We start from the raw sequence: 18,083 nt of genomic DNA, 5'->3' as shown, positions 1-18,083 counted from the left end.
AGGGAGTGTGAAGGTAGGTAAGGAGGGGGAGGGGAAAGGATTGGGGCAAAGAGGAATGGGAAAGGGCAGCCCAGAAAGGAAGGAGAACTGCACTAGCTCGGGGCCACGTGCTCACCACGCATGTATCCACATGAGATGTGGACCCCCTGGGGGGGGACTGACTTTCTTAATATTATGCACATCCCTGTAATTACTGTTAATTGAACCCACACAAAAATTAGAGCACTGATGAATGAGGATAAAAATTTGAAGTTTGTACTGTTATCCCACTGAAATGAACGTGCGAAGGACTGTATAAATCACAATTTCATATTTTATTATATACATAACATCTGTGTTGTTGTGGAACACCTTAGTTCTCAAGAGAGCTGAGTTTGTTGCTAAGAATAACGTGTTTTGAAGCACTGAATAAATCTGTTTAAGCAGCCTAATCATTAATATTTTATTCTCGGCATGGTAGCAGAGATCTGTGGTTCTGCTAAACACTGATCTGAGGAACAAATTCAAACAGAAGCCTTTGACACAATAACATTGTTGTGGACAACAAATGAAGTAATTTAACACGTTTGTGTAGAGTCCAACTGACATTTGCCAACCACAAAAAACACTGAGACTGAAGAAAAATCAAAAATTGGTGAGGAGAATTGGCCAAGATAGTATATCCTCATGAAGGTTACTTTGGAATGTGACAGTATATAACTTAAGTGGCATTTTAATCAAACAAGTAGCAAATTTGAGTATCTGACAACTACCTACTTTGATGAAAGCAAATTAAAAAGTGAGAAACATCTTATCAGTAGACACAAAACAGTTACTTCAACCTGCCACATGTGAAACTGCAATAAGGTGTACGGGAAAAGTTGTACTGCATTTACAATAGACAATCTCCAGAAAATAATGACTTGTTGCAACATTAAGTTTCATAATATGGAGTGGGAATGGTCAGACAGTGCAGGAGATCATTTGGCAAACTTTGATGAAGTTCAAACAAAGATGTCCATGTTCAATAAAACAATAGAAGCTGGTTTGTAAACATTCACTTCAGACATTGCCTAACGAATTTGATCGCATTTACATGACTCGATACGAACTACCACAAGAAGAAGAAAAATTGGCCAAGTGCAAGTCAGACTCACATGCTGAGGATTCCGTACAAACTTAATTATGCACATACATAGTTAACCCAACCCGGAGTCTGGAATGTCAACATATTTTGCCAATTTTTTATGTCCATACACACGGAGTATCAGACCAAGTAACTCCAAGATTTCCAAGGTTATAATTTTAAGTTCAATTTTTTTTGTTTAATTTCACATTTGTTATCGTCTCTGATAAGTTTGTATCAAAATATGTCACACAAAAAGCTGATCTTTTGATTCCATTGATGTAGAAGCTTCAATTTTCTACACTGCTGCAGAATCATAGACCCTCAAAAACGACAAAGTTAAGCAACCACAATGTGAAGAAACATTTTTCTTGTGGTACATTTCAGAAGACTGCAAAACAGATTTATACTCAACACCTCTTCTAACCGTGATGGTTGTACAGTGTTATCAGATGTGAAAACATCGACAGATGTAATTCCAGAAAGACAGATCTGATTCAATTGCAATTTTGAATTTATTAGTGTATTACATGTGATACATTGATAGTTATGCTGCACATCAATGTAACAAATAATCTAGACTGACACGTTTCATACAATCCTTTTCATGTACCGAAGAAGTAGGACAACGCTAATAATAATGAACACTTCGAAGCATTTGGAAGTGGTCATGCCCATGTTGAAACTTTTTATGGAAAAAGATTGATTAGATGATATTTTGAAGTTAGGTGGTACTGTCCATATGGTGCCTGTAATTTATTTTCTGTTAGAAAAGGCTGGAGAGAGAAGTACTGATCAACATATCAAAAATGTTAGTAAAATGCGAGTTTTACGGAGACAACTTGCCAACTGCTGTTTCTTTATCTGAAATCAAGTACGAACTTTATCATCTGGCAATTGCACTGATTTAACATGGAAAGTCTTTTGCTGTAAAAGAAGCTACCGACACTTCAAATGTGACAAAAGATTTGAACACTACAATAAATACCATGTACAATTGTTCTTGACAGCTCTACATTTACGTGTAGGTTAATGCAAATTTTGTGCAAGTTGTATGCTAGGTAATTACCATCTGGCTTTAGACAACAGAGTTGATAAGCCAACTATCCCAAGTGAATTAGTCTTCACTTACGAATTCTATCCAATGAAATGAACAGATTTGGCTGGTTATTGGTAATTTCTCGTTTTTACTTCCCATTTTTCTGATTTTGGAATGACACACATAAAAGTAAAAACATGGAGTTAAACAGAAGTTACCAATATTTATTGAGTTGGTGGGAACTCAGGCACAAGTGAGCACTGAAGAATTACAAACATGATGGCGAAGAAGATAACCAATGTAAACGCACACACACTGGGTAGAAAAAAAGAAAAATTCTCTCACTGTACTACAGCCACTAAAATTAAATGGAGTTTCTGAATGAGAGAACAGGATTATCTGTTAGATGATATGTTTATGGCTTCATCAGCAACACGCATTCCCGAAGCATTGTAAGCTGAAGCTATACCTGCTACCATTCATACTCTTAACAAAAATGAGCCATTAAGTATAACACAAAGAAACAATATTTTTAAAGGAGTTAAGTTTGATCATCTGGAAGTATTTGGGATTATGTTCTGTATGGATTCCATGACAAATGGAATTGGTTCAATGTCAGTTGTTTGGAAGTGTACGGTTAACATTCCTTTATTCTTGAAGTGATGTGTTGGACAAGCATTTTTGAACATGGTCAGCACTACAAAGTTGTAAGGATTGAGGTACTCTAAGGTTTGGATGTGTTTCATTTATGCACATGTATCATGAAACATTGATGCACTACATCTGGAAGCCAGGACTACACTCATCATACAAGATCGGCAGTACCTGCTGGTCGAGAAATTTGTACGTGTCATTGGTTCCTGCCTGGGAGTTATGGTGAGTACCATAGGGAAGAGTGACAATGCCTGTAATGTCATGGGGACAAGAGAAAACTTGTTATACTCCAAGTCAATTGTAATCTGTAAAAAAGACTTTTTCACTTTTAGTCAACATCAATGTATGTGGTGTTCCACATGATACAGCACATTTATATCACCTAATCACACGAGCACAGTATACAATACACCTTTTTATCATAAGTATCGTACTTGTTTCACAATATAATGTGATTGTACGAACAAAAAACCTACTCACCAAGCAGCAGCAGCAGCAGAGCACACGCACAAAGGTTTTACTTCTGCAAGCTTTCGGAAGAAGTTCCAGCAGAAGGGTTTAAGGGAAAGGAAGAGGGCGAACGGAAAGGACTCAAGGAGTTAAGGAGTTTGGGAAAAGGGATAGACTTTAGAAAAGTCCCCCAGAACCCCAGGTCAGGAAGACTTAAGGATAGAATGAGAAGGAGAGACATGTTGGGGACTGAACTGGACAAGAGCTTTGAAGGTGGAAAACAGGTAATATGTTAGATTACTGTTAGAACATCGTGCATAAGTTAGTAAGAGTTAAGAATGTAAGTGCATTGTATAAAACAGAGGTGTGAGGGAGGACAGCGAAAAATAGACAGGTCAGAAAATGAGAGATGTGGAAAACTGACATGAAATTATGAAAGTAGTAGTTACTCCCACCTCTGCTACACACAATGCACTTAGCTATTCACTCTATAACTCATGCATGATGTTGAAGGCAGTGCTCCGTCTTTAAGGTTTCAGGTTTTCAAACCTTGTCTGATGCATTCCCCAATCACACTCTCCTTCTCATCCCCTCCAGCAAGTCTCCTCTGACCGGGGGTTCTGGGCGACTTCTCCAAACTCTACTCCTTTTCCTAAATCTATCTAGCCCTTTTCCCTCAACCCTCTTCCTTCCCCCTCTACTCCTCTGCCGGAAGGAGGAGCCACTGGCTCTAATAGGTTACATATGTAAGACCTTTTTCATGTTTTGTTTTCCTGCCACCACTTGGAGAGTATATTTATCTATCCAATAATATTTATTATTTCCATTGTTATATTTTACAGACAATGTTGGATTAATTTCCAGCAATAACAGAGTGCTGAAATAAGGTGAGCAAGATTAAATAATTCTTGGTTATGCATCAGGCTAACAGCCAGTATCACAGTAAAGAACCAGCAGAACATTGCAGAAGTTATGTAGTTGGCCTTGGTGTCCGGCTATTGTGCTCACCTTCCACGAACGCCTTCAGTCATTGTCAGCCAAGATGTGAAATTCAAGGAGACAATACTCAAGAACATTTGAAGAGTTATGTTACAGAGTTGTGAATGACATCTCTAAATGGAGCTCAAAATACATATGTACATTGTACTTTGAGGGTTATAGAAATGATTAGAAAGCTAATGTGTTACAGACAAAAATTTAAGGCATACACATCAACAGAAACCCAATTTGTTGCTGCAAGTTAAGAGAAGTGAATTAGTGTGGCTCGATCATTTACTGAATGACATTAAAGTTGTTGAAGAAAGTTCAGTTCCTACATTACATAGAGGAAAGGTGTAAAAATGGGCACCCTTTACTAAGAGTATGGGAAGTACTGCAGTCTGACAGAAAGGACTGAAAACAGTGCCTGTTGTTGACAGATGGTAGCAGTGAACAGTTGGAAGAATCACTTCAAGCAGTGTAGTTACAGTGTCAGGTATTTTGTGAACTGGTATTTGTTCAGGACTGCAAATGTTTGGTAGGTATGTGAAATCTTTTTCTTTTTATATCCTTCTGATTACTTTAAAACAATTTCTCAGTGATATCCGAAACAGAGTCCTAAGCTACTATTAGAAGCACATTTTACATTACACACGCTTTTAGGTTAGACGTGATAGTGGCCATGCTGCTTAAGAATGGTTGGTGTAAAAATGGGCCCCTATTTAAGGAAATCCCATAATTACACCATCTCTTCTCTTAAACAACGTAGGACATTTAAATAATTTTATGGGGATGTGGTTAGTCAAATTTTGTTTGAAGTTCATATACACAACTCACACAGCAACAATCAAAATAGAATCTTCAAACTGTGATAATAGACCCTAATGCTTTTGTTCACCCTTGCATGCCGAAAACGAAGGAGTACTACAAATGTAAGAACCAGAGGCATCAGTGGTATGAATCTCAAATGGTATGTGCCATGGCAGCTGTGAAAGTATAGGAGGCTTCTGTGAAAGGTGCTCCAAGAACATTTATGTCCATTCACAATGTTGTGGGACTTCACATGCCAGGCCCTTAGGCTTCAATAAAGAGAATGTGATTGTTTTCTTTGATTTATTGTCAGACACTTTCAACAAACACTCGTATCCAGCAGACCGAGTGTGTAATGTAGACAAGACAGGCCTGTCCACTGCCCAAAGCAAAATTGCAAAGTGGTAGGGATGAAAGGGAAGAAACAAATTTTAGCTCTAACATCTGCAGAAAGAGCGGCTACAAGCACAGGTATCGCATGCATTAGTGCTTCATGACATTATGTTCTGCCAATGATAATTTTCCCTAGAACCGACTTGTCCCAAGCTCTAATAAGCAGCTGCCCCCCCCCCCCCTGGTGCAATTGGTAAGGCCCATCCTTCAGGATGCATTCAAAACAATTTGTTCATCAGATGGTTCATTCAATTCATTGAGAAAACATGTCCAACTGAACAAAGGTCTTATTTTGGATGGTCATTATAGCAATGTTTGAAATCCCGATGTGATCAACTTTGTGAAAGAACACCACGACTTATCTCACTTCCTTGACATTGCACGAAGACATTCATGGGACCTCTGAAAACATACTACAGAGAGGCACTGAGTATGGCTGCATCACAATGGGCACCTTCCCACACCTTACGTCATGGAGGTTTTTGGCCAAGCCTACCTTCACACCCAATCTGCTGAAATAGCAATAAACAGATTCAAAGTAACTGGGTTATACCCTAGGAACCGTTACAACTTAGCCAACACTGATTTCATAACAGGTACGTTGGTTGCAAAAAAAACCTAATTTTCTGAATCACATGCTCCTTTACTTCCTCATCTCTGAATCAACTGACATCTACTTCTTTGAACTATCCTCATCTACAGTCAAATCAAGCTCTAGCTATGCCAGTTGATGAAGCCACAAAAACAGGAAGTTCGAGGGACTTCAACAAATGCAGTTTCACCATTCAACATATTAAGGGAAAAACAATGCGGGGACAAAAAGCAGCAACCACCTGCCACATCAGCAACCACCTGCCACATCACAGGATTATTATACAAAGATCAGTTGAGAAAGTCACTTGACGAAGTACTATCAAGAGCAGGTCGGTTGAATTTCTTTGGGGATAGAGGCAGCCCAGTGGACAGAGGTGCAAAATCCAAAGGCTCCTGCAGCCCTCACCTTGTGGACAGCAATAACGACCTTGATGTGAACGATGGCGATACACCAGACTCAAGCGAAGCAAGTTGCATCTTCTTTGATTAATAAGTTCTCAAGACAGGAGAGGTGTGGATTAAATGTATTTTGTGCCAAACATGGGCACACTTGTTGCTGTTGTTGTGGTCTTCAGTCCTGATACTGGTTTGATGCAGCTCTCCATGCTACTCTATCCTGTGCAAGTTGCTTCATCTCCCAGTACCTACTGCAGCCTGATCTGAATCTGATTAGTGTATTCATCTCTTGGTCTCCCTCTACAAATTTTACCCTCCACACTGCCCTCCAATACTAAATTGGTGATCCCTCGATATCTCAGAACATGTCCCTCCAACCGATCCCTTCTAGTCAAGTTGTGCTACAAGCTCCTCTTTTCCCCAATTCTATTCAATACCTCCTCATTAGTTATGTGATCGACCCATCTAATCTTCAGCATTCTTTTGCAGCACCACATTTCAAAAGCTTCTATTCTCTTCTTGTCTAAACTATTTATCGTCCACGTTTCACTTCCATACATGGCTACACTCCATACAAATACTTTCAGAAACGACTTCCCGACATTTAAATCTATTCTTCTTCGGAAACGCTTTCCTTCCCATTGCCAGTCTACATTTTATATCCTCTCTACTTCGACCATCATCAGTTATTTTGCTCCCCAAATAGCAAAACTCCTTTACTACTTTAAGTGTCTCATTTCCTAATCTAATTCCCTCAGCATCACCCGACTTAATTCGACTTCATTCCATTATCCTTGTTTTGCTTTTGTTGATGATCATCTTTTACCCTCTTTTCAAGACACTGTCCATTCCGTTCAACTGCTCTTCCAAGTCCTTTGCTGTCTCTGACAGAGTTACAATGTCATCGGCGAACCTCAAAGTTTTTATTTCTTCTCCATGGATTTTAATACCTACTCCGAACTTTACTTTTGTTTCCTTTATTGCTTGCTCAATATGCAAATTGAATAACATCGGGGATAGGCTACAACCCTGTCTCACTCCCTTCCCAACGACTGCTTGCCTTTCATACCCCTCGACTCTTGTAACTGCCATCTGCTTACACTTAAGACTGTACAAACACTAAAGGAGCTACTTGTGTTCACTGTTAATTTCAGAATTCATGTATAAAAGTACAAAAGTTGCTTTTTGTAGAGTAGTGTACCACTTTGTATTGCTTTAACCCATTTCATTAAAATATTTCAAAAGATTTCTTGCACCTTCTTGTGGATGCCCATATTTGCACCCACCACTTTTTTATGTTCCATTTTACAAGCTTTTTATAAATGTTTTCGAATAGGAATGATGGATAATTATTTTGCCTCTTATTAATTCTTAAACTTGTTATAGTTGTTCGTGAAGATATAAAATGTAGAATTTTTACAAAAGAAGGTACCTTAATGACACAAACATGGGTTTCCATGTTTATACCTTTTCCTCTACTATGACATAAAAAGTGCAGGATTCTAAGACTGCTCAAGAATACTGAGACAAGTTGTAACTACGCATGACAGACAGTGAGCAAAATCAATGTAGAGTTAGTACAAGATCAGGCAACATACATTTAACCATTACGTACTTCTGACAAGACTGTGCAAGCGTTATCACTTGTGACTTATCACAGTAAATAAAAATGCAAATGATGATTAGTAATAAAAATGTCAACAAATGTTCTGAATAAGATTTGAGGTTAGTTACACTGTTAACAACATTAAAATTTACTCTCAAAATTATCAGCAAAATATCATTTCTTGCAATATTAAACATTTTCTGCAACATTAAATATAAACTACCAAATATTGAAGAACATGTCACTGACAACAGTGAATAATGGGAGGCCCTTCCCCAGGACACACACACACACACACACACACACACACACACACACACACACACGAAAGATACAGGGTTATTACAAATGACTGAAGCGATTTCACAGCTCTACAATAACTTTATTATTTGAGATATTTTCACAATGCTTTGCACACACATACAAAAACTCAAAAAGTTTTTTAGGCATTCACAAATGTTCGATATGTGCCCCTTTAGTGATTCGGCAGACATCAAGCCGATAATCAAGTTCCCCCCCCACCCTCGGCGCAGCATGTCCCCATCAATGAGTTCGAAAGCATCGTTGATGCGAGCTAGCAATTCTGGCACGTTTCTTGGTAGAGGAGGTTTAAACACTGAATCTTTCACGTAACCCCACAGAAAGAAATCGCATGGGGTTAAGTCGGGAGAGCGTGGAGGCCATGACATGAATTGCTGATCATGATCTCCACCACAACCGATCCATCGGTTTTCCAATCTCCTGTTTAAGAAATGCCGAACATCATGATGGAAGTGCGGTGGAGCACCATCCTGTTGAAAGATGAAGTCGGCGCTGTCGGTCTCCAGTTGTGGCATGAGCCAATTTTCCGGCATGTCCAGATACACATGTCCTGTAACGTTTTTTTCGCAGAAGAAAAAGGGGCCGTAAACTTTAAACCGTGAGATTACACAAAACACGTTAACTTTTGGTGAATTGCGAATTTGCTGCACGAATGCGTGAGGTTTCTCTACCGCCCACATTCGCACATTGTGTCTGTTCACTTCACCATTAAGTAAAAATGTTGCTTCAAAATCACTGAAAACAAGTTTCGCACTGAACGCATCCTCTACCATGAGCTGTTGCAACCGCGCCGAAAATTCAAAGCGTTTGTCTTTGTCATCGGGTGTCAGGGCTTGTAGCAATTGTAAACGGTAAGGCTTCTGCTTTAGCCTTTTCCGTAAGATTTTCCAAACCGTCGGCTGTGGTACGTTTAGCTCCCTGCTTGCTTTATTCGTCGACTTCCACGGGCTACGCGTGAAACTTGCCCGCACGCGTTCAACCGTTTCTTCGCTCACTGCAGGCCAACCCGTTGATTTCCCCTCACAGAGGCATCCAGAAGCTTTAAACTGCGCATACCATCGCCGAATGGAGCTAGCAGTTGGTGGATCTTTGTTGAACTTCGTCCTGAAGTGTCGTTGCACTGTTATGACTGACTGATGTGAGTGCATTTCAAGCACGACACACGCTTTCTCGGCTCCTGTCGCCATTTTGTCTCACTGCACTCTCGAGCGCTCTGGCGGCAGAAACCTGAAGTGCAGCTACAGCCGAACAAAACTTTATGAGTTTTTCTACGTATCTGTAGTGTGTCGTGACCATATGTCAATGAATGGAGCTACAGTGAATTTATGAAATCGCTTCAATCATTTGTAATAGCCCTGTACTTACAAAGCATTGTTTACGGACTGAACTAAGGCTCACCTTCTTGTCTGAATAAATCTTTTAATTCTTGCCATTTGTACTCATAAGCTATGTTGGAAACATAGATTCGTCTATCAGAAGTGGATTTCCTTCCACGTTCACGTTCTCTGTCCCGTGTTGTACTGCTACTACGTGGGCCAAATCTGGTCGGCCTGTCTCCACGACGAGCTCTGTCACGATCTCTTTCCTTGTTACGATCTTTGTCATTTTCTTCATTCCTGTCCATGTCTAGCCCAAATGGAGACCTGGAAAGGAAATATACATAGATACAGATAGATACATGCTAATTGCAGCCACCCCTCTCCCTAGTGCACATGTGCGTGTGCGAACTCAAATTAATATTATTATTCTTAAAAATGTGACACTCATTTTACATATCCTATAAAAAAACTTTGGCACCCTTTTAAGATTTCCCACCATCACTGAAGTGAGAAATCGAAGACTTTCATATGCAAGTCTTGTTTTACTCTCAATAAATAATAAATACATTCAACAGACTTCCCATTTTCAATTATTCACCTACTCGCGTGTCCAGAACCACTCAAGCTACTTCTACTTATCTTAAGTTTCGCTAAGTCTGATTGACCTCTGAAATGAAGCTGCAGATAATTTGTTTCTGTACAACATCAATAGCTGGAAAAACAAACCACACTGTACATATAATGATCAACATTTATGTTTAGTATGTAAAAGTTCAGTCAATCAGCACTTGGGGCAAATCATTCTAGCACAGATGTAAGCCAAAAATACACAAACCACTAATGTAAGCAACTTTTACAAAGGGCAATGTATAACAATAATGGGAAGTCCTGGTTGGAGCAATATGAAAAAATAAGAGAATGCAACTAATCACCTACAGTGGATCAATGTGCGGAGTACCAGTATCATCAAATCACCCAGGTCATATCACTCACCATCTCAGAATTTCATGAAATCTTTGTAAATTTGTTTATACCTATAATGTAAGAACTTTGGAAATTATTTATGCCCCAGACAAACTTCTTCATATTGAATTTCCAATATAGTGACTATGATAATTTGACTCTTTAAGAAGGTCCATGCAAAGTGGTACTTATTTACAGAAATACTCTTGACTCAAGTGCACATTAAACTTTCAATCTGAAGCACTTTCCGAAGTTAAGAGAGGCATACCATTAACAAGAGTGGATTTCTGAAGCCATAAAATTACAGAAGAAATTTAAAAAATAGTGCAGGCCACTTTAAATTTTCTTCAAAAATTACAAGGACATTAAAAACACACGTTTCTCCAATCTACTGAGAACACAGTTTTGGTCTTAAATAATACTCAAGGTCGTAGACATTCTAATAAAATAAAAATAGTAATGTGTTTTCTTTAAATGGACACACAAAACATAGGTAATTCCTAGTAAGTTCTTCAAGGCAGTAATAACCAATGCAAAATTTCTTTCATGTATTTCATACATTTTTGAAGGAGACTACTGTAAAGTTTTCAAACAGCTTGCACACTGTGTCTGAAGCTTTCCATTTGAATTGCATTACTTTGAGGGGAAAAAAAAAAAAACAGTCCTTAGCTAATTTTCAACATCACTATCATTTAACCAGATACCAGGAAAAGATTGTGTCTTCACCAGAAAATATTTAATAACTCCACTCAACTTCTGGTAATTATCAGATCAGTTTTTTATTTATATGTATTAAGTATTTGTGACATTGTTCAGGTCACACGTTCTGTAGACTGCTAAGCTTTAATGTCTGTTTTGTTAAAACAATAGAAATACAAAACCAAAAGTTGTAACTATAACTGAAAAAGTCTGCACGAAAGATTCTTGCAGTTCTCCAATGAAAAGTTTTAATAACTGTATGTTTTGAATCCACTGTCAGAATTTAGATTCCGTTACCTTTATAGGTTTTTCATAAAAGTAATACATTCTTCTTAATGTGCTTCATTCAGGTACACCAACAGTACATAAAATGTTAGGCACAAAACAAATCTTCCTTCACAGGCCAAAAGAATCACAAGAATGACACTGACAGTCCAGGTGGGTGGAGAAAAATCAGATCAACATCTGCATCACACACCACCTGTCATAATAGACAGCTGCCACCTCTCTTGAGAGGTACATGCCCACTGCGGCACATTTTCATTGAAAGAGAAAATCAAGGAAGGCTTTCCAGAACAAGTTCCTTTTCTAATGAATCACGGGGAAATGGTTTGTTATTGTGAAAATTGCTGGTACCAGGTATTGTGCAGTTTGTCAAAAATCTGCTCTTTGAGTTTCTTCTGTGGGATTTTCTCTATGAAATGGAAAAAAAAAATTGTTAATATTAGCCTTGCAGAAGTAGTAAACACCAGATGCTGTTATTTGTACATCATCGTCTCATTGATTAGATTTTCGTAATAAAACTTTTCGCAATTAGTTTTACAGTTCCTTCTAATCCATCACACAGATTTATAGTGGCTAACAGCAAAAAAGAGAACGTTCAATATCAATGGAAAAATTTGTGTTCACACAAGCTTATAGCTTTTTTCTATTTTATATTGAGCAGCACATCCATCAACGAAATAATGCAGCTTCTAGACTCTCGAGTAGTGTTCAGCCACTTCATTTCCTTCTGGACAGCATTAACAAATCAGGGTAAAATCCCCCCCCCCCCCATTCCACTCGCTCATGAACGCACAAAGGAAGAATAAGCTCTTAATTTCTGATTTTCGAATGGTCAATGGGGAAGATATATATGGGAGTACAGCAACTGTTGCCCAAATTCTCTTGGAAAGTGCACTCTCAGAACTTTATTACTAAATAACCTCTGCTCAATGCAGAACTACAGCAAACACCTAAGCATGTTTATTGTCAGCAACATTTTTCAACACTTTTTATATCCCTTATTGAACATTTTTGTACAAACAGGAACACACAGTTAGGATTGAGCTCCAAGTGTGAGAGCCCACTTCAATAACAAGGGGAGCCTAGTTTTGTTTGTCTCTATGAAGGTCTAAAATGTTTTCTTTCCATACTTTCCATTTTCTGCATTAAGTCAGCTGACCAGCAGTTTTAACCAACCATAATGAAAAATGTCACCTTTGAGGCAGCTTACAGTTTGTATTGGCCACATTCTTGCCTCCAGTCATGGAGCACTGACTACCATCCTAGGACTACAGGTATTTTGCCACATTAGGGTTCACTGAATTATGCTGGTGTAGAGGATCGAGAGGTAACTTCAGACAAATAAGCTTTAATCCAGATGCAACCGCCGACAAACAAGCATTAACCCAGCTGGCATTGTCCAAATGATGCAATATTTTAGTAATCCGACTTGTTTCCATCTTCCAGCAGTCCTGATAACCCATTTGTCTTATACTAGGCACAATTTTACATACCCCATCCCTCCCACCATGGTTACGGCATCGATGATTTCAGCCGTAAATAGGAATATTAAAAAGGGTAGGAAGATTTTTCTGTTTAGAAAAAGTGACAAAAAGCAGATTTCAGAGTACCTGTTGGCTCAACACAAAAGTTTTGTCTCAAGTACTGATAGTGTTGAGGATCAGTGGACAAAGTTCAAAACCATCGTACAATATGCGTTAGATGAGTATGTGCCAAGCAAGATCGTAAGAGATGGAAAAGAGCCACCGTGGTTCAACAACCGAGTTAGAAAACTGCTGCGGAAGCAAAGGGAACTTCACAGCAAGCATAAACATAGCCAAAGCCTTGCAGACAAACAAAAATTACGCGAAGCGAAATGTAGTGTGAAGAGAGCTATGCGAGAGGCGTTCAATGAATTCGAAAGTAAAGTTCTATGTACTGACTTGGCAGAAAATCCTAAGAAATTTTGGTCTTATGTCAAAGCGGTAGGTGGATCAAAACAAAATGTCCAGACACTGTGACCAAAATGGTACTGAAACATAGGATGACAGACTAAAGGCCGAAATACTAACTGTCTTTTTCCAAAGTTGTTTCACAGAGGAAGATTGCACTGTAGTTCCTTCTCTAGATTGTCGCACAGATGACAAAATGGTAGATATCGAAATAGACGACAGAGGGATAGAGAAACAATTAAAATCGCTCAAAAGAGGAAAGGCCTCTGGACCTGATGGGATACCAGTTCAATTTTACACAGAGTACGCGAAGGAACTTGCCCCCCTTCTTGCAGCGGTGTACCGTAGGTCTCTAGAAGAGAGTAGCGTTCCAAAGGATTGGAAAAGGGCATAGGTCATCCCCGTTTTCAAGAAGGGACGTCGAACAGATGTGCAGAACTATAGACCTATATCTCTAACGTCGATCAGTTGTAGTATTTTGGAACACGTATTGTGTTCGAGTATAATGACTTTTCTGGAGACTAGAAATCTACTCTGTAGGAATCAGCATGGGTTTCGAAAAAGACGGTCATGTGAAACCCAGCTCGCGCTATTCGTCCACGAGACTCAGAGGGCCATAGACACGGGTTCACAGGTAGATGCCGTGTTTCTTGACTTCCGCAAGGCGTTCGATACAGTTCCCCACAGTCGTTTATTGAACAAAGTAAGAGCATATGGACTATCAGACCAATTGTGTGATTGGATTGAGGAGTTCCTAGATAACAGGACGCAGCATGTTATTCTCAATGGAGAGAAGTCTTCCGAAGTAAGAGTAATTTCAGGTGTGCCGCAGGGGAGTGTCATAAGACCGTTGCTATTCACAATATACATAAATGACCTGGTGGATGACATTGGAAGTTCACTGAGGCTTTTTGCAGATGATGCTGTGGTGTATCGAGAGGTTGTAACAATGGAAAATTGTACTGAAATGCAGGAGGATCTGCAGCTAATTGACGCATGGTGCAGGGAATGGCAACTGAATCTCAATGTAGACAAGTGTAATGTGCTGCGAATACACAGAAAGATAGATCCTTTATCATTTAGCTACAAAATAGCAGGTCAGCAACTGGAAGCAGTTAATACCATAAATTATCTGGGACTACGCATTAGGAGTGATTTAAAATGGAATGATCATATAATGTTGATTGTCGGTAAAGCAGATGCCAGACAGATTCATTGGAAGAATCCTAAGGAAATGCAATCCGAAAACAAAGGAAGTAGGTTACAGTACGCTTGTTCGCCCACTGCTTGAATACTGCTCAGCAATGTGGGATCCGTACCAGATAGGGTTGATACAAGACATAGAGAAGATCCAACGGAGAGCAGCGCGCTTCGTTACAGGATCATTTAGTAATCGCGAAAGCGTTACGGAGATGATAGATAAACTCCAGTGGAAGACTCTGCAGGAGAGACGCTCAGTAGCTCGGTACGGGCTTTTGTCAAAGTTTCGAGAACATACCTTCACCGAAGAGTCAAGCAGTATATTGCTCCCTCCTACGTATATCTCGCGAAGAGACCATGAGGATAAAATCAGAGAGATTAGAGCCCACACAGAGGCATACCGACAATCCTTCTTTCCACGAACAATACGAGACTGGAATAGAAGGGAGAACCGATAGAGGTACTGAAGGTACCCTCCGCCTCACACCGTCAGGTGGCTTGCGGAGTATGGATGTAGATGTAGAAGCTCAGGCCCATGGTTATCATGGGTGGCTCCACTGGTAAGAACAGGCCACACGACTGCGGGAACAGATTGCAGTGCTCAGTGTGTGTTGCCACCACAGGGGTATGTTCACTAGGATAAATGATCATATTTCAGTACAGATTGTATTTGGGCCCCAAGCCTTCTTAGACTGGAACCCTGTCTATTTACCAGCTCATGTAGCCAGGGTGCCATTATAATTCATGTCCACTGAAGAGAGGCAGTGATCCACCACTGCTGACTTGGTTGTTATCTGTGTGACACCTTTGCTCTGACAATGGCAGCCTTAGTTTACAAAGTCCAAGGCCTTCCTTAACAGAACTCCAACAATGTTATTGTATGGGTTGTCTAGCAAAACACCCATCAGACATTATGTTTCCAGAGTACTCTGCAAATCTTCATAGATTTGTTACCAACATCAGGAACAAATGCCATCAACAGGTTTGTCTTCTTCCTCTGCAAGCTGTAGCCAATGTTCCTTCAATTTTATTGCTCAATTCACACAACAGTATAACTACCCTCCTAGAAAATTGTCTATAATTGCTGAAACTTCACTGTTAACCTTTCTTGGTATGATAGCCCATTAGCCCTGTGCACTAGCGTGCAAAGGGGCATACTTGTGCGCACATGTGAGGGGTTAGAAAAAATGTGTGCTATCAATATAAAAAAAGGACAACTTCAAAACTTTTAAGCACAATAAAATGGAAACAGGATGCTAAAATTTGGTATGGTTATTAACCTTTATAAGGAAACCAAAAATGCCTAGTTTCATCAAAACCTTAGGTGAGTGACAAAAAGCCTTTTTCCTAGTCGAATTCACATAAAACGTGATGAATGAATATTTTTTAATAAAGATTTCCATTTGTAACTCCAGATAAACAGAAGATACTAGCAGTGAGATTCATGCAACCATCTTTAAAATCAGTACGCACTTACATGACACACTCAAAATCAAGGAATTTGAGAGGGCTTGTACATAAGGGTGTTTCATAATTTTTTGCGACTTAGTTGACAGGACCACCAGAATCATCAGAAATGCACTGTCATTAACCAATATTGACTTTTTCAGGCCCACAGACTAGAGGCAGCAGAGTGAAAATAGCTGACTGAATTGACTGTCAAACTTAAAAGCATTCTTGGATAAATCAGGCAGTAATTTTCAGAATGAATACTCTGGCTACAGATCAGTAGCCTAGCTCAAGGTCTAGGTTACTTGAAATCAATTTCTAATACAAAAATTACACATTTCTACTCTGAGAACTCCACAAATTTCCCACACCTGTCCAGTATCACATTACATAACCAGAATATTTATAGCACAATTAGCTTTAACATATTTGGTATTTGAAACAATTTTAACAGTATTTCCGGTACCTGTAATTTTGTTTTTAATTAATGTCAAATTAACAGTTCACTAGCCAACACTAATACCTAAGACATGAATCCCAGATTTAACTTTGAACTCTTGAGTAGATTATTCACTGTGTACAGAGTCTAATGATAATTTACCAACCACATTTCAACAACGAACTCTGATGTTTCCAGACACCATTATTACAGAAAATTAAAACTTAGGACATGAACTCGATGGAAAAATTGTGCGCTCAATGTTACTATGTTACCTCAGCCAAACGAATTAAATATTAAATTACAATTATTATTCCTACACTTTTCTTCGACAACAAGCAACATTGACCTTTGTCAACCATTGTCGAAAGTTAATTTCACGAACGGTCATCTATTTCAAAACAATGAGAAACCACACAAGAGACGGCCACACTTCGGCGATAACCACAAAACACGAAAGAGATTGCGTAAAAAAATTGAATTACAAACTTGAGTAGGCCTATCTGCAATTCAAGAGTTTCTAACGTTCAACAAACAGCCTCAAAATGATCGATCGTACCGAAATTCTTTGTTCGCGATCAACAAAAAAATATTCGGAACAGAAATTACTGACTGCGCCCTCATTGACATAAACAACGAAAATGTTAAGAATGATGATGACCAAACAGCGAAAACCGCAACTTTTTTCCACAAAACAAGTCATGTTTGAAAATGGAGTCGCGCCGGGCGGTTAGCCACAAAGCAATCAATATAAAATGTAAAATAATTTTACTAAACATCCACTTGGCTACTTATTTCCATTTACCTCGACAAAAAGTAAAACAACAATTACATATTTTAAGCCGCCACCCACGGTTCACCATGTATAACGCGCCAAAACTATACTCGTGAAAGCCATGTTTAGCCGCCATTTTTAAGCAACTTAGCGCGGTTCAAAATTTTTCCACTAGGAATATACCGTACAGCCGACATTCTTAACACTTACCTATCTCGGTCTCGTTTAGGACTTGAAGGTTCGGATTTCATTACTCTTATCTGTTCTAAAGACACTCGATATATTGTATTACCTTTCACAGCACCTCTTCCGAAATGACGCCGACAACGACACAGATTACAGAGAACTCGCCAAGGCAGATATGTTAAAATCCTGCGATGAAATTGTGTTTCTCAAAGATGTTAGATGTATTAATGCAAGATTAATATAATATTTCAGTACTCACTATTGTACACAGTCCAGATTGGGAAAAAAATGTCTGAATCAACACCTAGGTAGATCTATACTCTGCATAAGACTTTAAACCCCATGACAGAAGATACTTTCCATTGTATGCTATTCATAGCAGACGCCTGCGGAACGGGAAAGAGCGTCAAGCCACGTTCCCACAAGCATTAATTTCTTAAGCCGGGAGGTGGTCGGATCGCTGCACGTTAAGCGCTCGCTTGCTACCCACG

The 18,083-nt window shown here is 39.2% G+C and overlaps 1 protein-coding gene across 2 annotated transcripts in view; it reads right to left on the bottom strand.

Moving 5' to 3' along the window:
- The window catches only part of LOC126094927 (myelin expression factor 2), a 72,972-nt gene extending 55,195 nt beyond the window's left edge, over positions 1-17,777 (bottom strand). The window contains exons 1-2 of one of the 2 annotated variants that reach the window (XM_049909575.1): positions 17,699-17,777; positions 9,745-9,989 (exon numbers count right to left, since the gene is read on the bottom strand). In XM_049909575.1, the coding sequence (XP_049765532.1) occupies positions 9,745-9,970 (226 nt within the window). In that variant the 5' untranslated portion in view covers positions 9,971-9,989; positions 17,699-17,777. Of the gene's footprint in view, positions 1-9,744; positions 9,990-17,616 lie in introns of both variants that reach the window. The other variant, XM_049909574.1, reaches the window with a different exon arrangement.
- Positions 17,778-18,083: the final 306 nt, after the last annotated feature.

Source organism: Schistocerca cancellata, chromosome 8 (genome assembly GCF_023864275.1).
Source record: "Schistocerca cancellata isolate TAMUIC-IGC-003103 chromosome 8, iqSchCanc2.1, whole genome shotgun sequence".
NCBI lineage: Eukaryota > Metazoa > Arthropoda > Insecta > Orthoptera > Acrididae > Schistocerca > Schistocerca cancellata.
This window is presented reverse-complemented; position numbering and strand designations above follow the sequence as displayed.